The 26,814-nt window shown below is 37.2% G+C and overlaps 1 protein-coding gene across 3 annotated transcripts in view; it reads right to left on the bottom strand.

Annotated features, from left to right (window-relative positions):
- The window catches only part of creb5b (cAMP responsive element binding protein 5b), a 60,872-nt gene that overhangs the window by 9,985 nt on the left and 24,073 nt on the right, over positions 1–26,814 (bottom strand). For all 3 annotated transcript variants that reach the window (XM_043260987.1, XM_043260988.1, XM_043260990.1), the window contains 4 exons: positions 21,423–21,549; positions 19,516–19,626; positions 2,294–2,611; positions 302–529 (listed from right to left, as the gene is read on the bottom strand). In XM_043260987.1, the coding sequence (XP_043116922.1) occupies positions 302–529; positions 2,294–2,611; positions 19,516–19,626; positions 21,423–21,549 (784 nt within the window). The remainder of the gene's footprint in view (positions 1–301; positions 530–2,293; positions 2,612–19,515; positions 19,627–21,422; positions 21,550–26,814) is intronic.

The raw sequence follows: 26,814 nt of genomic DNA, 5'->3' as shown, positions 1-26,814 counted from the left end.
ATATTTTTCGTACAAAAACACATACGTAGATTCGTCACAGTAGGCCTTTATTCCCACCACGAAGCCATGTGAGGCACATTTTATTATAGATGGATGCTTTATTTGACTTCTTTTGGACTGTTGGGGAACAAAAACACCTGTCCACTGCCATTATAAAGCCTTGAACAGCCAGGATAATTTTAAATTTTATGACTCTGATTGGATTTGGATGCACAGGCCAATTTTAGTTTTTTGGTTGAACTTACCCTTCAAGAACAGAGATTTTCAGCTAAGGAGAAGTGCGAGTATGAGTGATTCTGACCTGCAGCTGCATGTTGGTTTGGGTGAGCTCTTCTGCTTTCTTTTCTAGCGACATCACCCACACTTTCCTCTTCTGTCTGCAGCGTGTGGCGGCCGCGCGATTTCTCTCCAGGAACTTCCTCCGGCGCTCGTCGGGGTCCTCGTCCACGACCCGCCTGCGACGACCTCCGCTGGGCGGCGGGGACTGAAGGGTCTGCGTCGGCTGCATTTGCTGCGCAGCTGGAGATAACTGGGGCAACGAGAAGTGTGAAGTTACAATTCGGCCCTAAATTCATACGTCTGGTTTCTGGCCAATCACCTGTCTAACATCTCTCAGACCTCTTCAGTCAGAAACTTCCTGTCTGGGATTTTTCTTTAAAACAACATGTGCCCTGTACACGTGGCCCTACAGTCCTATGATGGACATCTGGGTGTGAGAAACAGCAGTGTGATTTACAGGCGGCCCCACCCTCATAAAGAGGTGTCAGGGCCCAGTTTTCCACGGCACACGTCCACTCGGACCAATGCTCTGCGACACCCTGAGAAACAGGGCCACTACCAGTGCACAAGGCCCACAAAAAGCTTCTTTGACATATGCTTGGCAGTTGGCATGTTTGCCGTCTTTAGATCATTACAGGTTTCTGGAGGCGATGGAAAATGCAGCGGCTTTGATGGTTTGTATGTATACAGGGCCCCTTCTTTGACTTAATAATACATTAAAGCAGAACTTCTGAATCACAAAAAGATGTATTCAGAATTTTAAGGAGGCAGGTTAATATTAAATAAGATGTTTAAAACACATGTGCCATATTTCTAAAAGTACTCTTTATTTCTTATGGTTTAGGAAACCTTTTATACAAATTTTCGACAATTTGGTAAAGGTTATACATAAGAACTCATTTACAGTTCACGTTTTTTACAACATACATTTGTTTTCAGTTTGTACGCATATTTTTGAATTATTAAAAAAAGATTTATATATCTGTTTTCAGTTAGTACACATATTTTTGAATTATTAAAAAAAGATTTATATATTATTTTAAAAGTAGAAGTGTTCCTAAAACATTGTAATTACTTTGTAAATGTTTTTTTATAACCTGAACTAACCTTGTGTTGTCATAAGGTGAAAATATCTGATATTTTAAGAGACATATTCACCTTGACGTATTGACCCTGTTTTTTGTGTGTGTTTTTCTGCATGTTGTCCGCACCACAATGTTGATTTGACAGACAAATAATTCCGTAATGATTAATAATTAGTGCTGTCAAATGATTAAAACAAAAGTGTTTGTTGGCATAATATATGTGTGTGTTCTTTGTATTTTTATTATGTATATATAAATGCACACACATACAGTATACATGTTGAAAATATTTACATGTATGTCTATATTTATATTCATATAATTTATATTATAAATACATATATTTAATATATAGACATAAATGCATTTGTATGTATTTATATACACATTATAAATATACGCAGCAAACATACATATTACGTAAACAAAAGCTTTCATTTAGGATAACATTAATTGTTTGACAGGACTATTAATAATGCTTCAAGAAAACTTGAAGTGTTTGTTTGTTAAGTTATTTAATTCTCCTTATTTTAAAGAAAGTCATTCTTTTAATAAGGATTTTTTCTTCATTATGGTATAAGGATAATTGACATTTTCTGGCAAAGTCATCTAAGATAGTATCACAATGCATACGCACGCTTTCCCCTAGATGTAAACAACGTGCTCCCTAACAAGGCTGATGTATGTTTTGACTAATTTCTGGACCTGGGATCATTTCAGTTGTATTGTTGTCTTTGGAGGGTCAGATGGCTCTCTGATTTCATCAAAAATATCTTAATTTGTGTTCCGAGGATGAACAAAGCTCTCATGGGTTTGGAACGACACGTGAGTAATAATCATAATCATTTTTGGGCGAACTAAGTCTTTAACTCATCAATCTCCATTTTAAATGTACTCTCCAAATATTGCATCTCCCTCCAGTTCAGTACCTGTGAAGCAGCAGAGTGCATGGGTTGGTGTGGAGAGGTCTGGTGTCCGTGTGCAGGGTGCAGGTGGGGCGGGTGGGAGTTGTGGTGCCCGTGGCTTTGTGGGTGGTGATGGACGCTCTGTGCGTGGCTGGGGTGGTGGTGGGCATGGTGTGGGTATCCGTGGGGAGGACCCTGCATGTGCTGGTGAGGATGTGAGTGCAGGTGGTGGTGACCGGTCTGATCCTGCCGCGATGGCATCATCTCCATCATGTGGCCCATGGAGTTTATGCTGCCATTCGCCATTCCCCCTGAATGGTGGGCAAGGGCAGCTTTCAGTCTCTGAGTAGAAAAACGGGAAGAATGGTATATATTAGTATTATGACTAGCAATTTTTGCAAAACAAAAAAATGCACCTAGACTTCGATTAGCACTGCTGCAGCAGTTTGCAGCGTCCTTCAGAAACCCTCCACCTTCCTCAGCTCCACCTGTATACATCTGCTATGATGTGATTTACGTTGTGGATTTATTGGGGGTAGCAAATCAGCACTTTTTTATTCTGCCAAGACCAAACATTACCATGCCAGTCCTTCTGAGAATTGCCATGACAGAAATTATTATTATTAAAATTGATTAAAATAAAATAAATACAGTGGGAAAAGTCGGGGTGAAATCAAAAAGTACTTAATTTTTTAGCTCACATTCCTTTTTTTGTGGTGAACAATTCATGCGTGCAAGTCAATCCACACAAAAAAAAATGTGTTTGCCCTCATAATGCAAATCTGATAATGCTACCCCCCTCTAAAACAACGGACTTTCTCTGATGACATCAGTTTGACGGCTTGGGCATGAGCGTAACATCCTTAACCACGCCCCCTCCAACTGTCAGGGTTCTTTCTGAATGAAATGCCTACATCTGATCAATTCTCAGCAGAAAAAACAAGCCGCACCCTCTATTTAACTCATTCAATGTTCTGTTTCTCTCTGAAATGCGTCACAATACAGAATTAACCTGGATTGCCTGGAAGACAAGACAAAATACAGATTCATTTAAATTTCAGTTAAAGTGACCAAACATGACTGTCCAATGAGCCGACAAGTGAATGATTCTACTTTTTCCCATAGATTAAATGTGACCAGTCGCCCACTTTGTGACGTACACGAATGTCCGAACTAAACCAGTCACTCCCATTTAGCCTCTCACCCACACACCTACACACCCTCTTATGCGCCCAAGCACACTATTCCACTATCTGTCGTCACTGTCTAAGAGCTTCATCTGAAGAACGAGCCCAGCGCGGCGCAGGTCTGGCAGGGAGAGGGCTCTGGGGACTCTCTCCCCCGATTTGCCCATTTCCCCTTCGGCCTACGCTCTGTTGCTTCAACCGTGTGGTCTACTTAAGCTTTCACCCAGGGCTGGTCTTGGAGTCTATGACTCTAGAGACGCTCAAAGCACGTCTGTGTTTGGAATATGTTTACCTGACTGCTCTCTCTCTCACAGAGCTGTTTTTCTGGGCAGCTCAATAAGACAACTTAGGGGTCTGAAAAAAGCCACAAGCATAAACATACATGCCGCCAAAATATGTCCGATGGTTTGATCTGTTGACAGCATATGTAGAGAAAAAAGTACATAAGCATGTGCATATATACTTGCATGTCTGTGTCCATTCAGTTTGACTTACTTAAACTTGAGCCAAGGCGAAAAAAAATAAAAAATACTTCAGAGTATTTTTAGAGAGTGTTGAGTCTACGGTATATATTTCCATAAGAGCTGAGCAGGTAGACTGACTTTATAAGAAATGGGTCTGAGGTTCAAAAAATAAACAAATCACATGCACAAATTTGACTCAAATAAATGAAAGAAAACATTAAATGAAGTCAACCAAGGATAATCTCTTCATGGAAAATAGGCAAAAAAAAATTGTACATTTACATTTAGTCAGTAAGTTTTTGTTGCAACGGCTAATATGAGTCTAGGGTTTATACTGACAGCTAGTGGTGTGGATGCATCATCAAAAAAGTACAAATATTCTGTTTCCAATGCTGTACAATAATACAATAATAACAATGTACAATAATAAAGCATCATCTTAGTCATTCACAATGAAGTTTTGAATAACATTAAGGGTTATAAAGTTACTGCAATTATCACATCAGCTGGTCTGGCTGGATTTTAAAATAGCTGTTCTCATAAGGCGTAAAATAAAACACTTAATATTAGGCTTTCAGTATGATTCAATATGATTCAAAGCTTTATTTCTTGTAAATGTACATAATTTTACACTAGGCATGGTAAACAGGAACAGGAAGTCTGCAAGAGCTAATTTTGTGCCGAATGTATTTTAACAGTGTGAAAGTAGGGCAGAAGTCCAACTAAAGATATAGTTTTGTATCATTAAGTCTTGAGCGACATGTCAGTAAATATGTTAGAGAATCTGACATATAATTTGCATAAGAAAAAATTTATTTAAAACATATTACTAGAATAGTAATATTATTCGATTTATAAATGGCCTAAATGCCCACCTTGTAGTTTTGTCATGCTTTGTGCATTCCTCATACATTATATTTACATGTATTACATTGCTTTGACCTTTCTCTGTAGATCTCGAGTTTGGTCGATTTCGTACAATGCCTGCATGCTATTGGTTAAGCTGCTTTTCAGTCATTACCTTTAGCAAGCATGAACAAAAAAGTAAGAAAACAAAGCCAAAACACTGGACTTTTCAGGCAATTTAGGAATCCTGGCCAGGTAAAAAAAAAGAGGACATATGGTAAGCCTAAAAGAGATGTATTACTTTTAATTAATTTAAATCTCATAAGTTTTCTCGAACAAATCCAAAAGACTGAAAGAAAAAGAATCAGACATGTCCCTGCCACGCTCCTGTTCTGCCACATGCTGCAGATGCTGTCAGTCAGACAGGCCAGTGTCCAGAGCTGTGTGTTTGTAACAGGCAACACATTCACTCACTGAGAGTCATAGCCAGCTGGACCGTGTGTGAGCGCCAAGGCACAAACCAGAGCACAGCATCCCTTTCTTCTCAAGCTGGTCGACCTGTGAGATGTCTTTTTTTTTTTGAGATGTGTTATTCTCTGAATCACCGTAGTTGCTATTTACCAAAACAAAACTCAAATTGATTTGATAAGTTGCTGGCTCTTCAGCTGTCCAAACCAATCCATACCGTACCTCCCTGACTCCCGGAGCTGCCAGTGCTTTCTGCCTTCACACGCTTGCTGCCAAATAAACAAGCACTAACCTACCCACCCTTACTGCTGCCCTAACTGAGATTAACGCTGTTTTAACCCACCCGCTGCACCTTAATCCATCCTAACCTTTGCCAACACAGCAGTAATAACCCACCATTTCCTTTATCAACATTTCTGCTGCAGCATGCAAAACACTCTCCGCTAAGAAAACACTGACAGCCACGAGGCCTAAACCTTTTGTTCGCCTCAGTATGTTTTGTCTAGTGACTTTGTGTATTATTTTAATGCCTATTTTAATTTTATGTTGTGATAAAAAGGGCCAAAAGCTGTTTTTGCCTTTTAAAACGTAACAAAATGTGTCACAGTTTCCAAGAACATATTAAGCAGCACTGTTTTCAACAATGATGATGATAATTAAAAATGTTTTTTTGATTGCCAAATCAGCATATTAGAATTACTGTTGATCATGTGACAGCTATGTCATTACAGGATTTTTTAAAATATATTTTACTGTAGAAAACATCTATTTTAACATTTAGTAATAATTCCCAATATTTTCATTTGCTGTATTATAGTATTACCTTGGTTATGCATTTTGGAAAGCCAAACATTAACCTTACCATAGTTACTCATTAGTGTCACCTGTGTTTAGTTTAGTTGCTTTTGTGAACCATGAAACTAGTCATAAGGACCTAGCTAAGATGCAACTATTTGAAAATATTGAATCTGAGGGTGTAAAAAAATCACAAATATGCTATATACTATACTATACTATATGCTACTTATGACTGGTTTTGTAGTCCAGGGTCACATATATGCTATACACAACATCAAAGAAATAATAAAATGACTAAGAACATTTTGCATGATGGTGCAGCATCCCTAGTGAAAAATATACATACTAAAATGTATTTTAAATACATTTATTTCATGCAAAGCATACTACATTTACATATTACTTACTGTACTTAATTAAAACACAGTGCAATTGTACTTTCAGCATATAAACTGGTATATTTAAGGTCTGCTAAATTGGAACAAATAATTTTGTGGACTTTCATTGTGAAAGTACTTCTGAAGTCCAACTAAAGATACACTGAAGCATATTTATTGCGCTGAAGTGGAACTACTGTAAGTGTACTTCAGGTACACTTTAAATATCTTGCATTTAAAGGTCACTTTAATACAGTCCTTATCAATAATGACATTATAACACATTTTAGGTTTGGAGTCTTATCTAAAATATTGCATCTAACTCTCTTCACTAAAAAAACGTGACATCCGTATTAGTCTCTAATATGTGTACCAAGATGGATTGTATCAGAATCACAGGAGCCGAGGGACCATCTTTCATCCATTAACATACTTGACATAGTGGGGTCACAGTGCACAGAAACACCTCTGACTGATTGCGCCACCTGTCACTCAACACCATTCTCTCTTTGATTGGACCTGGGCAGCTGTGCACCTATCTCTCCCTCCCTCTTGTCCGAGCAGATTGCACTAAGTTCCCACACAGTGGAATGCCTCTGTCTGGGGCTGCGCCGCGCTAAGAGAGGGGACAAGCACGGGGCCTCATTGTATAAAGCTCAGCTTGGCACTGGGCCAGCTGTGGATTGAGGGAGGAAGCGAGAAGGGGGGCACTGGAGTGTCTCTTGCTCTTTCTCTTCCACAGGAAGAGCCATCCATCCATCATTTGTGGGGCGTAGGGAGAGCGTCCGCTATCAGTGCTCTAATGTAATCAGTCTGGCTCTGAGCAGGGCCCCAGAGTGCCACACAGGGTCAGAGGCCAAATGAGCCACAACAGGCTGAAAAAGACGGCACAAAGCAGGAAGTACACACTTAACAGATACCCAGTAACCACTATGCACACCAGTGATACAGAACACACAAGCCTTGTGTTAAAACACTTGACGAAATAGAGAGCATTAGCGCCAGCCCATATTTTTTTCCAGTCATTTTCCCCATAGAGATCAACAGAAAAAAGCCTTTGTTAAAGAGTTATGCCATGAAGCTATGAGGTGAATCATAACATTACAAACGTTTATTGAACAAAAAGTCAAAGGTACGAGTATTTGCTTTAGTGAGGAAAAGAACTAAAATCCCATGAGGCGCTGCAATCAAATCAAAACGAATATATTTTGAGTTTATTGTAAAACATGCACATATGTACACAACTATTTAGGTACTGACCGCATGGTAAAAGCTATCAAAAAAAGCACACTTCTCAGACATTTCATTCATTAAAGCTTTTGACAGCATCAATCAAACCGCTAAAACGTGCTCTGCTTTTGGCAGAAACCCAGAAAAAAAAAACGAAACCATTAGTCACTCGACAGGGCACATCAAAACTAGAAACTTCAGATCACATTTGTTAAGCGTTAACCTAAGATTATTCATCCTTTACACTTCCAACCAAATCTAGACTTGTCAATAACATAGCACAAGCAGAAAAGAAATAAAAATGAAAGTACTCTCACCCAAGTACTGGAAGGAAAACTTTCTCTCTCAAATCTGGCAGGTAGAAATGAACGGTGCAGAGAGGCTAGTAATATAACGTATTTATGTTACGTGTTCATAATCTCTTATGACGTGAGCTGAGAACCCAGATCAGTGTTGATGTGTGTCACTGAGTAGGTCTCATCTGCCTTTCGTAATGAGGTGTAAACAGACATTAGAGTCGAGCCCTCAGAGCTGAAACAGCAGCTGTATTAGCCTGTAATGATAGTGCTGTCTTGCACGCTGGCACTGCAAAACTTGGGGAAAACAGTCATTACTGTATCACAAGTGTTGGCCTGTTGCGAAGCTGTCTTTTAGAGGTAAACCCTCCCGAACTGATTCACAACTGAAGCACCTGTGTGAGATGAGACACAACCAAAGACAGGTGGGGACTGGATGTAAAAGTTTGATAAATATATGAAAAATATATATAATTGATAAATATATATAATTTTTAAGATATAAGGCATTTTTAGGCCTTCAAAATGCTATTGTTGTATAAATAAACAGCCAAAATACATAAAAAGCAGTACAACTTGCCCCTTCAGGGCAAAAATTCCTGCATACGTTGCGTAGTCTTTTAAGATTTTATCGCAACAAGTGCCACCTACTGGTTAATTTTTTACTTTCAACATCACACATGACATATGTATAAAAACACATGAAAAGCCAAAATTCAATGTTCAAACCAAGAAACAAAAAACAAGCAAAAAAATGTAAAAATGTAGCAGCACAACACTGTTGTAGCGGAATATATGTGGACAAGGATAACATCCTCCACAGCATCTTGAGAAATGACCCACAATCGTTCCATTCCTTCTACAAATCAATCATCAGATATTTTAAGCGATATAAAACATAACATAGCTCAATAGAGCCCAGCCAGTGATCTATCAGGTTTCGTTCATGTGATATCCACACAGACATCCTGCAATGTCCGACTGTCCAGAGTCATAAAAGCAGCAATCGTTTAAAATCCTTCTCCGTTTCATCGCTGATCTTTAGCCTCTCCTTTCTGACCTCTCATTTCTCTCACTCAGTCATGTCTTTCACAAAGCCTGAGGCATGATGGGTAATTGCACATTAATGGCGTTTATTAATTGCCTCTTCCTTCGTGACACTCGTGTTTGAGTGATATCATCGCGAGTGCATCAAGGTGCATCTTGACAACAGACTCAGCTTTCTGCAGACGGAGGGATGACTTCATATCAATAAAACAGTGTAAGGAGAGAGGGAGGGCCACACCTGCTGCTGAAGGAGTAAATCAAAGTGAATGAGGTCAGAGGCAAGAGGTAGCCCCTGGGTAGAAGTGGAGCAGGACAGTGTGTGTGTGTGTGTGTGTGTGTGTGTGTGTTGTGCCAGAAAGAGTCTGTCTGCTGTCTGCCAGACTTGTTGCCAACTAAACTCACTCTAAACCATATCAGTGACAGCTCTACCTGTCTAATACTTTTTTCTGTCAATCTCTTTTCCTTTTCTTCTGTAGTTCCTTTCATCTCTCTCCTGTTCCCTGCCTGTAACGATTACATTTTATAAACCATGGGACTGTTCTCTATCCTTCCAACATGAACCAGAAAGTTGGAGCCTATGGTTTCATGAAAATCTGTAAAATTAGAAAATGAAATAACTATGAATGTTTAAATGAATGTTGGTTGGGGTTAAATATTATGACCAGTATACATAGTTTACCCAACTGATGACTGTTCATTTGAGATTTATATTCCTCAAATAAAGAAAAAATGTTTTCAATATTGAAGTTAATAAAGAAATAGCATGAGTGAAGATTTGATGCTGAACAGTGTAATAATGACTGATGAACATTCAGCTTTGATCTCACAGAAGAATACATTTAAAAATACATTCAATAGAAAATTGGTATCATGGCATTTTTAATAATTAAAACTAAAAACTATTTATTATTAAAATCGACACATTGTTTATAATATATTTCCCTTGAATAAACTGTAATGTGTTAAAGTGACATCCCCATTGAGTATAATATAACAATATGTAATAGCAAAATGTGATTTTATCCTTTTATACTATCCAAAGACATGGCTGTGCTATTTTACAGTCGTTTCCCACCATAGAGGAGGTTGAAATCAGAGGTATAAAGTATCCTGCACTAGAGTCCCATAGATTCAGCGTCTCAGCCACTAACTCTTGAGTCCTTCAGCCCTCTGGGTCTGTACTGTGCTTTATGTTCACTCTCCCTCATTGCATAAATCTGAGCTGTAATTTTCCTGGCACTGGTTCCTGCACTCCAAGGACTCCAAGGTACGAGACGCCCATCTATTTCTCCCAGTTCCCCCTGAATATTGATGCCAGACTCAATAAGGGTCTTGCCCTTGTCTCTCCACGTCCAGGCCCTGCTGTGCCTCGCTGCGCATGCCCCATTCCTGCACTACACCGCCCATTAGCTCATTTTTAACAACCCCAACCCCCACTCCCCTCTCGCCCCCTAAAGCAGGACCCTGCCAGCGGCTGCGAGCTAGGGACCACTTAACTGATTTCTTATGGGAGGGTTTCTGAGCCGGGAGAGGCGTTTGGTGGGAGCGCTGCCGTCAGACCGCGCTGTTTGGCACCACCGTGGGTCCGTGTCAGCTTTGCCAGGCTAATCATTTGGAACCAATTTAATTTGGCTTTACGTTGCATTTTGTCACAGAGCAGGAATTTTATATATGATGCAGTTAATGGGACGAATGACAGCAGGAAGGCAAAAAACTACAAGCAGACACATGTGGCAAAAAAAAAGAACATTCATTCTTCAGACTTCAGGATGTTGAAATAGTTTAAAAAAGGGTAAAAGAAAATTGTGCATTTAATTAAAAAAAATGTGACATTTGAGAGAGAAGCAGAATATTGCCCCTGTAAAAAGAAGGGTTTTATCTACTGAGTATTCACTGGATTGAGAAAAGTGGGATATGATGAAAAGAAAAAAGTTATGGAGTCTTTTAATCATGTTTAATTAGTTAATTAGGAATGATGTTTTAATGAAAAAGCATAATAAATTTATAAATGATTATTAGGCCTATATTAATAAGGCTTAGAACAGTTGTTCATTTACTTCTCCTGATATCTAAAGTTTGTACTTTAGATATCAAATTAGTGTGTACATTTCAAAATTTAGTTTGTACATTTTAAAGTCATACAATGTAAAAAAATGAAGCTGTAAATTACTTCCTGTAGCTCAAACAGTAGAGCGCGCCAATGTCATGGGTTCATGGGTTTAATAAAAATGTTTGCTAAATGCAATTTCTAAACGCTCCACAAATTTTGAGTATAATTATGCTGTTATGTTAATGACCCAGACACTGATTCACACAACTTAAAGCAGCTCAGCTCCAGAAATCACTACCTTAAAGCCGCCCCTGAATGGCAGGTTGGGTAATAGCTCCAGAACCCAATCAGGATCACCTAACAAAAGCAGACACAATCAGCTCCGCAGACGAGCTAATCAACACGAGTGCAACTGCCGACACAGACATCCATCACTTTACCATGTAAATACAGCACAGCATGAAACGCAAGAGGCTCTAGCCCTAACAATCATCCTGTATTACTTACACAGCGCATTCAACAAACACCATTGGAAACGTCTCAGGGTCAAACAGCTGTAAAAACAGAGCTGATTGCACTCATGGTGTGGATCTGTGAGTACCGAGGGTCCTTGACTTCAAAGGGGGAAAAGACAGGTAGGTTAATGTCTTCAGCACTGAAATGTATTGGTATGTGTTGCCTTTGAACAAATAAAAGGATCAGCTACAGCTCTCTGAATAAAGCTTTGGTTTCTTGAGGAACTTTGAGCAAATCTTCATTTGAAGTGCTGATACTGGTAAAAGAGAAGTTTGTTTCATGTATGCCTACAGTGCAATGTATAGTTAAGGAAATATTAAATTGGTTACCATATAAATATAAAGAGCTGCTGTGGTGACAACTGACCACATTTTTGAACACCCTTCTGAAAAAAAGAAGTAAAAAAAGAAGTGTCCTTAAATAATTGAATGTGCACTTGTGGTGTACTTCTAAAAAGATTTTACTGTTCATTTTACGGTAATATACAACTTTTGGAAGTGAAAAACTATATATAATATACAGTGAAAATCATTCCCAAAACTGTTACATTTTACATTTGTTTGTTTTTTTTTGTTGAAATAACGTTTTGTTAGTTATTTTTATCCGTTGTGTACATTAAGGTGATATGATTACATTAAATTAATTTGTTTGTTACCATGATGGGGTTTAGTGTTTGCGTGAAAGAATGAAATATGTTATTTAAATGTAAATTTGTCAAATCTGTACCTGTTGAAAAAACAGCATAAGCTGGTTAGGTAGGCTTTAAAGCTTGGATGTTAGTTTGAGCTGGTTTAAAAAGGTCCTTAAGCCTGCCTAAAATTTTCGCCATTGCACACTGAAATGTTTGCATGTTGAAAAATAAATATAACCTCAATTTGTGTCAAATACATTTACGCACTGCCTTTCGTCTGTCTTTAAAAATTAGAATTTTTGTGTCTTTGCATCCATAGCATGCATATGAAGAAAACAGAAAAATGCATGCTTCAAAATGACTTCTGAAATGATATTTAAAAACATACATATGTTCCCTCTTATGTTCAGCTATAATTGCATTTAATTAAAGTATAATACACTTTCATTTAACTGCATTTAACATGCCATTAAGCGTCCAAAAACTTTGCATTCATTTAAAACTTAGTTATATTCTCCAAAAAAAGCGAATATTTCTGTAATGAGTACTGTTTTTAAAAGCACAGGCTTCTTTTTTACAAGGGAATGCTACACTATAGTAACAGTGTATGCTATCTGACCTGCCTTCATTTTTTTTCCTTGAAGGGTCCATGTAATACAAACAAACCACAAAAGGCTTAAAACAAGACTGATTTAAATTCAACAAATAACCTGTTAGCGCTCTTAGCTGTCAATGCTAAAATGCTTCTGAACACAATTCTGCATTCTTCACTATAGCACAAATCTCCAAAACTCTACAGTTTCCTTCTTGTAATCAGCGCACTTAAATAGTGTTTTTGGTGATCCATCTCGTAACACGTGACCAGCTCGCCCGGCAAAACTCCGCTGTGATGTGGACCCACAGGCAACTGTTACCCAAAAGGCCGTACGCTCGTACGGCTACAACAACACATGCACTCTAGAAGTTCTCCATCCCCCATACACTCGATGAAAACCACGATTGTGCATTGTAAATGCACTGGTTGAACGACATAATCCTTTTGTTGCATTCACAAGGAAAGACTGCGAGCACAATGAGGCTAAAAGTAGCCCTGCCTCTCTACTGTGCGAGTAACTTCGATTGCGATTTAGATGCGTTGAGTAAAATGGTAAGAGTCGAGATTTTAGACGGTGCCTTTATGATAGGCAGCCATTCTGATGAGAGTTAAGCTCATTTTAAATGGTTAAACAATTAGTGTCTCTCTCTCTCTCCCTCTTTCTCTGTATGTTAACATATGTAATGGTCGGGCTGCTTTCAGCTGTGCGTTAGCTCATCACCCCTCTCCTGTGACATCATCCCTCAACAATGCCACCATTCATACAGATGTTGCTTACAAAACATGGATTTAGATAGTCGTTGCGCAAACAGAGCTTCACACACAACCTGTGCACCAGCTGCAGGTGTCTCTTCAGTAGAGGTGATCGTAACTTAACGTGACCTTCCTCCGACGGAGACTGTGAGATGAAATAATTCAATAAAGCAGACATTTTGAGTCATTGAAACTGGCATGACATTACACGTGAGATTTAAACTGAAGTTACATAATTGCATATCAGGAACGACTGCACGTTACAGTTTCCATATAGACATAATGCATGCGTATGCTGGAAAAAAACGCAGAAAAAACTTTCAGTCAAAAGTTACTAATGAACTAATGAACTAAGACAATTACAAATGAGTGGCATTAAATTAAATGTCAATTTAAAGTAGAAATGTTGATGATGTATTTTCACGTAGAAAGTAAATATTTTTCACGTATTTGAAAAATGTATATAATTAATGAGGAATTTGCAAAAAGGAGTATCCATGATCAGAAATATTATATAAAAAAACAAGTTCTTAGAAATGTACTCTTTGTAAAGTTATAAAATAATTAATTCATCAGCTAGTTTTGAAAAACAAAACCCAAAAGAAATAATAATAAAAATTAATAATAAAATATTAAGATATTAAGATAATAAAATATACCAAGCAATTATTAAGGATTTAAAATAAAAATGATTTTTCATTTGGGGCAGCTGTATCACTAACATTTATATAACTATTAATGACTACTTTAACAATATCAAAATTTATTTTCATTCTGAAATTATAAACTCATGTATTCAAGTCATTATAAGCATAAATGAATCATATTGTCATTATATTTTTTAATAAATGAATTGATTCCGATTAAAAAAAAACAACATGCAATTGATTCTAATTACTAAAGAAATAATAAAAGTGTAAAATTATAATCAAAACCACGCACACAAAAGTGTAACCCTGCAACAACGATACATTTTGAAATAAACAAATTTGGCCAAACGTAACTTTTTGCTTCAAGCATGCCTTCGGTTGTGATCGCCCACGGATGAATGAGGGTGCGATTACATAAGCCTGAATCTCCAGGGCTCATGTAAAAACTTTACATCACTTCGATAGCTGTATCCCTCGGTGAAATGTTTCTTTAAGAAAGGTTCTTTTTTCCACTGCTCAAGAAAAAAAAAAAAAAAAAAAAAAAAACGAGTACATTTAGAGCATGCCAAGGATTATGTCATCTGTGCGACGTGTGCCAGCGCAAGGGCCCCGGAGAAACAGAGCAGGAACATATAGTATTGTTTATCTCATAAAAAAAAAAGCTCACCACCTAGTCTGACGCTTAGTGACAAATTTATCATCCTTAGTAACAATGTAAACAACGGATAATTACCCCATGATAAAACAAAGAACCACAGATTGTTTTTAACTGTCACTGGCATGAATAGTGAGACTAACATTCCAGGCAGAAGTCGTAGATTTTCAGTTCCTGGTCAAGACGATTTGTGCGGAGCAGCTATAAGGAAATACCCTCGCAAATATTAAACTCAACGCATTTTTCGGATTCTTTGCATAATTAGGTTATACTTCTTCATGAAATTAGAGTCTTTTATGCACATATGCAGAACGTTTTTTTTTTTTTTATGTGAATTAATAGATTTAGTGGAATGTATACGTGAAGCAAAAATTGCAGATACACTTATATTCGATACTATGAACACATCTTAATGTTTTTATTTGGTTTAAATGTCAATGTAATTTAAAATCCGCAATTAAAATGAACTCCAATTGCATTCTTAAAGATTGTTTGTCTTTGTACTCATTTAAAAAAAATAAACAAAAAAAAATGGTAAAGACAAAAACGCATGCTTAACAATTGCGTAAATAAAATTTTAAGTACTTGCTTTATATTATATTTACTAAAATAGAAATAAATTATTTGAATTATTTGAAAGAAAAATAATAAAAGTCACACTTCTAACACATTAGGGAAAAAAAACACACACACACACACACACACACACACACACACACACACACACACACACACACACACATATATATATATATATATATATATATATATATATATATATAAAATGTACATAATATACATATAATGTCCATTGAATAAACTCAATTTTTGTCTTTAGAATTAAATTAAAGCTTTTATTTATTGAATGTGTACTTATTTTTAATTATTTATTGTACTTTTTCTCAAAAACAAGACAAAGACACTGAATAAGAAAAGGATATTCTTGTTTTCGTTCTCACAGTTCCCCTTTATTACATTATTTACAGCTCTAAGCAAATATTTACATGCTAACGTTTCAAAGGAAGCTGTGAGCTCTATACAGTGTCTGACTGCCAAAAAAACTCATAGGGACTTTTCTCTCGAAAGCCTGCACATGCCAAAACAGTGGTGGAACTGAAAGAGGATCCGCTCTGACTCTGACAGGGTTCAGCTGGCACACACACAGGCCTTTTCCCCTCTCTGATAAGAGCGCTCGTGCTTCCTTTTCCACAGACACCAGTACTTAGATGTATCAAAACACGGTGTGTGGGGGAAAAACTAAATGACCGGGCACAGAGCACATGTGCTGTTTGTTTCACGTCTACGAAAATATATCATAAGAGTAAAAGGAGAGAGATTTATACTGTGATTCACTCCCACTCTAACAACAGAGCAACTACATCTGCCCGGCACATCGAACAACTGGATATCTGAAACGTATAATCAGTGACTTCATTAATAATAAATATTCTGCTGCTAGGCCCAAGAGCGAAACAGCCACAAACACAAGAGCCTGCTCATCCACATCTGGCCTGAGATAAATGACACCTTAACCACAGAGTATGAAGACAGCATGGCACTCTGTGTGTGTGCGTGTGTGTGATGATCTGACTGCGGTCCCGTGGGAACCAAAGCACTTTTAGCAGGTTTTTTTTTCACCGGAGACCCCCTGGCCCACCACAAAATCAATTTGGCTTCATCGGCCAAAGAGCACAGACACACACACGCGCGCGCACACACACATACGCTCAGTGATCCACCGTCCAACATACTATCGGCTCACACACTCTCTCGCTGTCTTTCTCACATACACAGACTTCCACTTTCCTCTGTCTCTCGCTTTCTTCATGTTCTCTAGTTCGACCCTCTCTCTCTTGTGGCTGAGGGCTGGGTATGAGGTTACAGTCGGGAGGGGGGGGGATATTTCCCATTTGGAATAAGTCAACATCTCTGTATAATGAGATTAGGGCTGGAGCTCCACACTGGGGTTGTGCTGGGCCGGGCAGGGTGGGCCGGGCCCGGGCCGTGTGGGGGACACATGGCTCCGATCACCCCAGAACAGGTCACCTGATAGCAACGCCAAGCAACCGCGGACGCCATAGCTTTTTCGCAACAAAAACTAACACGCAAAAAATTGTGTCGTTACAATAAAAATAGTTCAAGAGAAGCCAAATTCTGTCGTTTTCAGAGATTTTTTCTTCTTTTTTTTCATTGGCAAACAGGACTTTTTTTTGTCATTTTGTAAAATGTAGCTAAATGAAAAATAAAAATTAAGGGAGAAAAAAAAAAAAGAAAAGTAACATATAAGGTCTCAAAAAATAACATTGATAGTTGACCAATAAAAGCTGGACTGTGTCCTATGGTGTTACATAGCAAAAATGTCGAAAAAACAATATAAAAATAACACGAGAAAATGTATCTTCATTCTTAGAATTACAACTAGCATGAGAGAGGTTTATTTTCAATGTTTTATTTATTTTGAATTTTTATTTACATCTTTATAAGACCTTTTTATAAGACCTCTTTTTAAGACCTTACATTTTGCTTTTCATGTAAAAGTATCAGTATGTTTAGATTTTTTCTATTAATTATTAAATAATTATTGTTAACTGTTATATTTCTTATTTAATAATCTTTTCTTTTTTTGTGTGTGGAGTGACTCGTGAAACACTTTGGCTCGCTTTTCATCACTTTCGGATTTCACTTGAAGCACATGGGATGTGCATTTTTTTTCTGTTGTTATATATTTGCATTCTTGCAGATAATTGAATTATCCAGCATCCAAAGGCGTAGCGGCCTTTGTTTAATTCTTCCTATAAGATTGTTTTAGTGACTCTTGAAAGCTTAAAACAAATGGTTTCATGTGTCAGAGCAAAAGAAAAAAAAAAAAAAAAAAAAGGAATTTATAATTCAATTACAATCAGGGCCGAGAGCGAGGCAGAGAGGGGGGATGTGCCTGGAGTCCAGCCAGAGGACAGATAAGACTGCACATTAAAGTAATATTATGCTCCCCCTGCCCGTTACCATAGCAACAAACGAAAGGATTAAAAAATACACATGGCGATCAATCTCCAGCGGGACGGAGAGAAGGAGAGAGAGTTAAGTGCTCTTCGAACGCTCTTTCCACCATCAGAAACATCACTCATGCTTTGACGTACAGACACTCTCTCTCTCTTTCTGTCTTTTATCTTGTATTGTTTTTCAGTCCCCTCCTTTCTTGAAATGTCTGGGCTCCCCTTTTTCTCAGAGCAAAATAATTAACTCCCTCCCGAGTCCGTTTCCAAATCCACAAATACCGGATTATTACATGGTATAATTAGTGGATTTTAATCTAATTACCAAATCTGTCTTCCTGATCCTCGACTAGAACGTGTGAGCAGCCACATACTTATATGGGATCTTTGGTAACAGTACAAACCCTGGCAGACGGATGTAACGGTCCTGGAAGAGTTCGCACAAAAATATTAATTCTGTCATCATTTACTCATCATTACGCGGCTCCGAACATGTAGGATTTTCATTGTGGTACAAAAAAAGTGCTAGATTTTTTTATTTTTTTTTTATAGGCTACATAGGAATGCATGGGGGTTGACAGGCTTCAATAAAAAGAAAGCCTTGGTGAGTCATATTTGTATGTAAATAAACCCTTTTGGGTTATTTTCAGCAAATAACATAATAAAAAAAATTATTTTGACTTTTTAAAACAAAGAGCAATATTTTGTGCATCTTGATTGAACGTGTTGGTTTTGCACACTGTAAATAATGGAGATAATTTTAATGGCGAATCAATGTAGAAATAGTGATTGCTAAATTCTATATTTAATGAAAATGTATCTGAGAAATTTCATGTAATTTTACAGTATAATAAATAAAGTGATCTCTTAATTTAAAAGGAAAAACTATAAATTCCAGAATTTCTTTCTTTTCCTTTTTTATTATCACTTATGTAGCCTACATATTTTGATATACACATGTTTTTAAAGACAAGTTTATAAGTCAAAAAGGCACTTTTTGACATTGTTTGAGCTCTCGTCATCATTACTGTCACTGTATAGAAAAAGCAGCCATTCTGTAAATATCTCCTTTTGCGACACAAGAAAGAACCGAAGGGGTTGTAATAGCATAAATGTGAGTAAATAATGACAAAATATTCAAAATGGTCCATTATTTTTACCAGTCAAATCCACTAACTGCCTGTGTGCGCTGTAGGTTGAATGGTACATATTGATGAAAAGTGTAAAAAACATATTGCTTTTCTTTCCATTCCGCTAGACCCTCCTCCCTGCTTTCTCCACCAGTCTGTTTCATCTTTCTCTCGTTCGCTCTGTCTCTGAGAGCTCTGACTGGTCGCTTTGTTTCTGATGAGATCACCACCATGCTGAACTAGTGCTAACAAGCCGCAGAGGCACAAGTGTATGTTCGGGGGCATCGAGATATACATCGGACAAGCTGGCATGCAGTAAAAAAGAGAAAGGCGTGAGTGTGTGTCTCTGTGTGTGCGTGTACGAATTTGAGCGACAGAAAGAGAGGGAGGGAAAAGTCTTTTCTGCGCTAGTGACTAGTTCTGTAACAATAACAGAAGATAAAAATGAACTCAAATCAAATCCTACAGGGTAGGCAAGAAGGAAAATATGCAAGTGTGTGTGTGTGTGTGTGTGTGTGTGTGTGTGTGTGTGCGTGTGTGTGTGAGAGAGACTGACTCACCAGCTTTGCTTCTGAGTGCATGGATGGAACATGAGGGGAGGAGCATGAGCTGTTGTGGGCGGGGCCTTGCATGCCCATCATGTTGGAGCCCATAGACATTTGCCTCTCCATCTGTACCCACAAATATAACATAATAACATAAGTAACATAATACTACAGAAACACATTAAGGCTTGAAAAAACTTAAATAAAAAATAAACGAGCTAGCTACAAAGTAAATGTGAGAGTACGTCCTAAACATTTGGTGATAAAATTACAGAAAAACATTATGTGGATTAGTTAAAGCTTACTTCTAGTAACTAGTTAAATGATTAAATAGTCTCTTAAGGCAAAATATCAGTTTTATAGTTCATGATTTCATATGCAAAATATCTTTCATAAATATACTTTTTAATTGTTATGTATAATATAACTAGTACTTTATTAAACTGATAATAATATTAATACTACTAGTAATAATAATAATAATGTGATGTGTTTTTAGCTTTACTATAGAAACGAATTTGCTAAAAATAAATTAATAAATAAAACCTTATTGCCACTTTTTTACCCCAATTATTTTATATAAATATTATTATTTTATTTTCTTATTTAAATGATGAATAATTAAATATTTATTCATAACCTAAAAACTTTATAATGGTAGGATTTTATTTGTTTATATTAGAATTTAATAAATAAACAAAGTTTTTATTCATTTACAAATTTGGTTAGTAGGGTTAAGTTTGTTGCAACAAAAATGTATAACATTGTATTAGATTTTATTTACAAATATCCAAATTATTAATTAATTAATATTTATTTCTAATCTAAATTATTTTATTTATTATACATTTCAGGGTCATGCTGTAGTAATTTTAAAAACTTAATTAGTCTTTGAAAGTCTTATTTAGATAATAGAAGTCTATGGAAAGTCCCCACAATCCATTGAAACCTAGTGTGTGTGTGTGTGTGTTTATCTATGCATATTCCGCAACTCTGCGGGAAAAGCAGCAGTCAAAGACAAGCTAAGAGAGGAAGCTGAATACTGCAGAAGTGTGAAGCTTAAAATAGGACTATTAACAAGTCCATAAACTAAACCAAAGCTCAGTTCTGTGAGAAAGACAGAATGTCCTAATTCAGAAAGTATCAATTAAATGTGCACGAAGACTGAAATCGAGGTATTAGATGTTTGCACTCATATAAAGCTCGTTCTGCTGATTTACGCTCAGTTTAAGGTGAGAGAAACTGTAAAATGGTACTTTCAACGTGTGTGCGTGTGTGTGATATAGAGAGACTGGGGGTCCTGTTACTAAAACCCTAGATCTCCCTCCGACCCCCCTTTCCAACCCCCTGATGACCTATAGCAGGGTGAAAGCGCAGCAGTCCGCTGTAATTATTGGAGGAATATTTGGTTTAAAAATATCACCCCACCCGGCACCCCTTTCCTGGGATGTCAATCGAAATAGAGAAAAAAAACTCATAGTTTAATTTAATCAACTCTGTGCTTTTACCTCCATAGCCAACATGGACTGGCTTATGTTACAATGAGAACATGTGTCGTGTCATTAGAACCCTGATACGGGCGAACACACACACACACACACACACACACACACACACACACACACACACAATCCTGCATTCAGGTTCCTATTGACATATCTGAAATAGAATTAAACCAGATTGAGCATTGGTAGAAAATTACACCTCTGCTGATGGGCTTCCTGATAAAGCTGCCACTGATATGGGTCACAGCACTGGAAAAGGCATTAATTTAAAGCAGACCGCTGAGAAAAGCACGAGAATGGTCTATGAAAGATGAGTTCGTGTGCGTATTAATGCGTTTCGGTTGTCAGAGGCATCAGGAAACCATGACTGGGAAGTGTAAATGCATTGTGTGTTTGTGGGTTTATTTATGATCTCACAGGCATCAGAACAGCAGACGATCCTTGCATAGTCGGGTCGGGCAAAGTGCCAGGCATGGAGGCCGGCAGTGGCTGTCGCTGTCTGTTCCTCAGGTGCAACAACGAGGAAAGGGAACCAGGCACTGGCCTAACAAAAGAAAAAGAAAAATGGAGGAAAAGTAAGATTAAGTTCAGAAGAAAAATGACGTCAGAAAAACTGTTGCTGCTGTTATAAGGAAACTGCAACATACATGCGGTAAATTTAGTTCTCCTTTTAATTTGTCATAGTTCCTAAGAATTTTCAGTGCCTCATTCGGTCTTACTTTAAGGTATGGTACATAGAAAGATGACATCTTTTAGAATTTAGTCACCCTCGTGTTTTCAGTTTAATAGCTATTTAAGCAGAATGTAAATAGATTGTAATACATAAGAATGGCGAGTTCATTTAAAAGTGTCTATGATCAAATATTTTGAAACATTTGTTCAAAATAACGGTAACACTTTAGTATAGGGACCAATTCTTCCTGTCTCACTGTTGACCACATTCTACATCCCTAAACCTACCCAATAACAACTACCTTATTAACTATTAACAAGCATTTATTGAGCCAAAATTAAAAAAAGATAACATATGCCAAGTTCTGAGAAATGTTTTCATATTTTCAAGAAATCCTAAAAACCATGTATTTTAGCGCAATCTTTACGTAAAAACAAAAAAATTCCTTACACCTTAAATACATGTATGCACATTTAAATGTATTTATTTTTCACAAACACCATCTTCCCCTTCACCTTGAAATATAGTTAGAAATGCCTGTCTTTTTTTTAAACAATAGCGTCATGCCATTCATCCTTATAACAGATTTTAAATCTTTGAGTGAGCTATCCCTTTAAGAAGTATTCAGGAATTCACAGGGAGAGAGACAGAATGGCTTTCCCAGCAAGAGACATTCTGCTGGAAGCTCTCAATGGAGGTTTACTGGCTCTAGTCTTAAGGCTGATCAAACCCTGCATTCCTCAATAAAAGCGTGGGTGTGGATAAATACGAAAAGGATGCCAAGATGAGTTTGACATATCAGTTTGTCACAACTCTCTCTCGTAGTTAGCAAAGTCTGCAAACATACGAGAGAGTTTAACGGCATAATACAATCAACATCCATAAAACGTTCTGTCATTCAGGTAATGCACTAAACAGAACCTCAGGTGTGGCGCACGGTATGTAGTTTCTACACACAACGTCCTCTCTGGGTTGCAAAGAAGCTGCCAGGACTCCACTTCCCCTGACCGCACTGATATTTAGGCAGAATGTGTCAAATATAGCACTCACTAACTTCACTATTATACCACCTATAGACTTGGACTACCACACAGTGTGGAGAAACACAGCTTGTCTGAATAACCTTTAGCCTCAGATGACAAGCATTATTTCTGTCTGATTGGAGAGCTGACGGACAGCTGAAAGGGAAAGGAGGGGGTCTCCACCTGAACAAATACCTGTATTTATCCGGCCTAAATAGCAGCATTTACACTGCATGATTACTGTGTACGCATACACACACACACACACGCGCAAGCAAATACGGTCATTAACATTCTGACATATTGTCATTTGTGTCTAACACTCCAATCCATCACATGCTTAACAACCTCACATCTCTGAAACACACACACGTATACACACACAGTTGAGATTTGGCTCATATTTGTAAAGGAACATTTTGCCCCTAAATAAATCTCACCTTAATGTGCAAACTATTTGTTTCTATAAATGTAAGTTAGGCAGTCAAGCACCAAAATTGACAGAAACCAACAGGAAGCTATTATAATATCTATTTCCTCATGTTTGTATCAAAAGCTGATAGCTTTGTGTGAGGAACTGATCTAAACCGATATAATTTTATATAAACATTCCTCTCAGTTGTCAAATCTCATTTGCGTTTTACATATGTGTGGCTTCTTAATAAAAGAAAGAGTGCGTACAAACTTTTGCAGTGAACTATTGCTTTCATCTAACACATTTAGCAAAAAAAAATGTAAAAAGCTAACAACATTAGCATTCCGCTAATAACAAAACCTGCACTCATTAACTGCCAGTAAATACAGAAACTGCATTAAAAAACTTTTAAATAGTACTTGACTAGATTTTACTTTCTAATAAGTATACATCTGTGTAGTATGAATGTAATAAACACCTACTATATTCATCATTCGTCATTTTTTATGTTGTATCCCAACTCACATGGTATTTTGGGTCCACTGAACAAAAAGGGAAGTTCTGTATGCATATTTAGAGGCAGCCTGAGCTTGTCTCCTTTAGTATTCTGGTGTAAAATAAATATAAGGGAATTCGTAAGTGATAAAAAAAGGATTTACACTATTGTGGTGGAGAACAGCCACAGCTCAGTTCTGAACCACCATTCAGCCTACACATGCTGAAGAAAAAAAATTGCCTGTTACCAATGAGGTGAAGGAAAAGAGAGTGGGAAACAGAGAAAGAGAGGGGCAACTCTCTATGGGCCAGTCCTGCTGCACATTAAAACTCAGCGAACAGGAAACGGTCCCAATTAAGAGCTCAATCTGGCCAAAGGGAAGAAAGACGCTTTAGACGCTGTACAGGTTCCCTGTCAAACTCGCTCACCTGCTCCTCAGCGAGAGAGAAATAAAAAAGTGTGTGTCAACAGGGAATAAAGAATAAACCTGTTAGAAAAGGGCAAAATATCATAAGACAAAAACTTTCCACGCTCCCAGAATTGAGTGGGTGTACATCAAGTCTGTGTGTGTTTGTATGGTCTAGTGTATATTTTGTATTAATGACAGGCTGTCATTTCAGAGGGGATAATAAGACCCCCGGAGGGTGAGGGGTGGGCATATGTACACACTCAAAAACACACATACACACACACACAGCGCAATCCTGACCCTCTCCTCTCACATTACACACACTCTCTCCCTGTTCCAACATGACATCACTCCACCCTTTCTATTCCTTGCTGTCTTTTCTTTTTTTCTCTCTCTCTCTCTCTCTCTCGATTTCAGCAGGATCCTCCACTATCATTCTCACTCTCAGCTAAAAGACACCAAACCCAACATCACTGACCTTCCTAGAGAGCCTCAAGACTTGGAGAGTTTAAGACGTTACCCTATACCCTCCTTGCTTATAGGGTTATAACATCACAGGGCAATCTCACGGGGACTTTTTCCAAGGAAACACAAGCAGAATTCTGTTTAAATCAGTGCGAAATGACTGTTACTGTAATGTAACTTGTCACACAGTTTAATGCAATAAAGTAAAAGAACCGTTTTGAGAATGTTTTCCTCGGAAATTCATGCAGTTTGTGCTTATGGCCCTTAAAGAGAATTTGATGAGATTGTGAACCGATAAAATCTAAAAGGAAAAATTCTTGAGTAACTGAAAAAGATTAGTTCTAGTAATGTGACCTTGGACCACAAAAATCTCTCAAAATTGAGATTTATACATCACCTGGAGGATAAATAAATAAGATTTCTGTTGACGTATGGGGCAATATTTGATACAGATACAACTATTTGAAAATCTGGAATCTGAGTTAAAGGAATCTCTTTAAAATCAATCATTCTGACCCACAATATGCATTGTTTGGCTATTGCTATATTCATTAGATTCTATAACAGAATCTAAGGGTAAACTACTAATGAATTTTATAATATTTACAAGCATTCTATAAATGTAAAAAGTTTTAGTGACATTTTTAATGCATTATAGAGTTTAATCTTGCAGGGAATAATTCTAGTAAGTTTTACCAGACACATTTTAAATCAGAATCTAAAAGAAAGTATTGAAGAATTTTAGAAGGTTTAAGAGAAGATTTACTAAACAATCCCATAAAAGCACTGATGTGAGGGTAAACTTCTGTTGGTGATCTACTGACAGATGCGTGCAAATTTAAAATCACAGACACGGATTAGTTTTTTGGAAATTAAATAATGGTGTAAATACCAATAAGACTTTAAGTAAATCTCACTTTTAAAGCACTTTAGAAATATTTATTTAGTGCATTCTAGAAGAGTAAATTCATAAAATTTTAAAATGTTTTACATTTTAGAATTCTTTCAATCTTTAAGATTTTCCAAAAAAAAGACTCTTTAGATTGATTTTTATGACCCTTGAAGTTTGTGGCTTTTAGAAAATGACATTTAAAGCATTCTGAAACAATGAATTCTAAAAAATTCTCAATGGTAATTATTCAATGCTACTCATATTCAAGCCAAAATACTGAATGTTTCTAGATGATTCATGATTCTGGACAGTTATATACAATGAAGTCTTGAATATAACCTATGAGGAATTAAAAAAAAATTAAATTCTACACATAATCTAAGATTCTACACATAATCAAGCCCTTGCATAATCAATGCATGCTGCATACAGCTTTCATATGGATGTCCTAAATATAATATTTCATCATGAGTATAGGCATACTCATATTAAGTTCTAGAATATAATATAAAAATACAACCCTTAACAAAAAAATGTAAATAAAATTCTGGACAGTGATAGTCGATATGCAATTACAAGAAAAACACATGAAATATGGAAAGTTTATAGACATATATATATATATATATATATATATATATATATATATATATATATATATTGTATATTCAGTGCTATTCTATACAAAATTATTGATGTTTTGTAGCAAATTCGATTCTGGATTGTGATATATAATGCATTTTTTAACAATTTAAAAGGGAATTTCAAGAATTTTAGACAAGTTTCAGATTCTACACATAATTCAACCTTTTCGTAAGCCTTTGCGGCTGTCCTAAACAGTATAAACATCATATTTCATAATCATAGAAAGTTGGAGACATCATAAAGTTTAAATGATGCTATAAGCACATACATTAATCTCTACATGCCCAACTAAAGTGAGTTCAGCGTAAGAGACTTGACTACCTCCTCAGTGAGAGAGAGAGAGAGAGAGACGAGAGCCAGAAAGAGAGCGAGAGAGAGAGCCAGGCACAGTCAGCCCACTGACTCATATCCTTCCCTTCTGACTCCACTCCAGCAATGATGTAATGCTCTTGGCTTCTTGCACCCCCAATCTATCTCTCTTTTTAAGTCTCACCATCTCTCTTGCTCTCTCGGAATACCATGTTCTCTCTTTCTCTCTCTCTTTCGCTCTTACTCATTGCACCACACTAACTTGAGCAGACACTGCAGCAGCAATGGTGCAAAAACGTTTCTCTTTTTTTTTTTTTTTTTTTTTTTTTTTATTCGCTGTGTGAATGTAACCAAAACAGCCCGGGGCATGGTTCCAGCCGCTGGGAGACGGTGGTGCGGTCTCCATGGCAATGGGCCTAAACAGCGGGAGAAACAGAGAGAGGCCAAACAGCTTGCAGCTGCCTGGCGCTCCGAGTAAACACA

The sequence above is a fragment of the Puntigrus tetrazona genome, chromosome 16 (assembly GCF_018831695.1).
Source record: "Puntigrus tetrazona isolate hp1 chromosome 16, ASM1883169v1, whole genome shotgun sequence".
NCBI lineage: Eukaryota > Metazoa > Chordata > Actinopteri > Cypriniformes > Cyprinidae > Puntigrus > Puntigrus tetrazona.
Note: the sequence above shows the minus strand (reverse complement) of the source record. Positions and strands in the feature narration are given on the sequence as shown.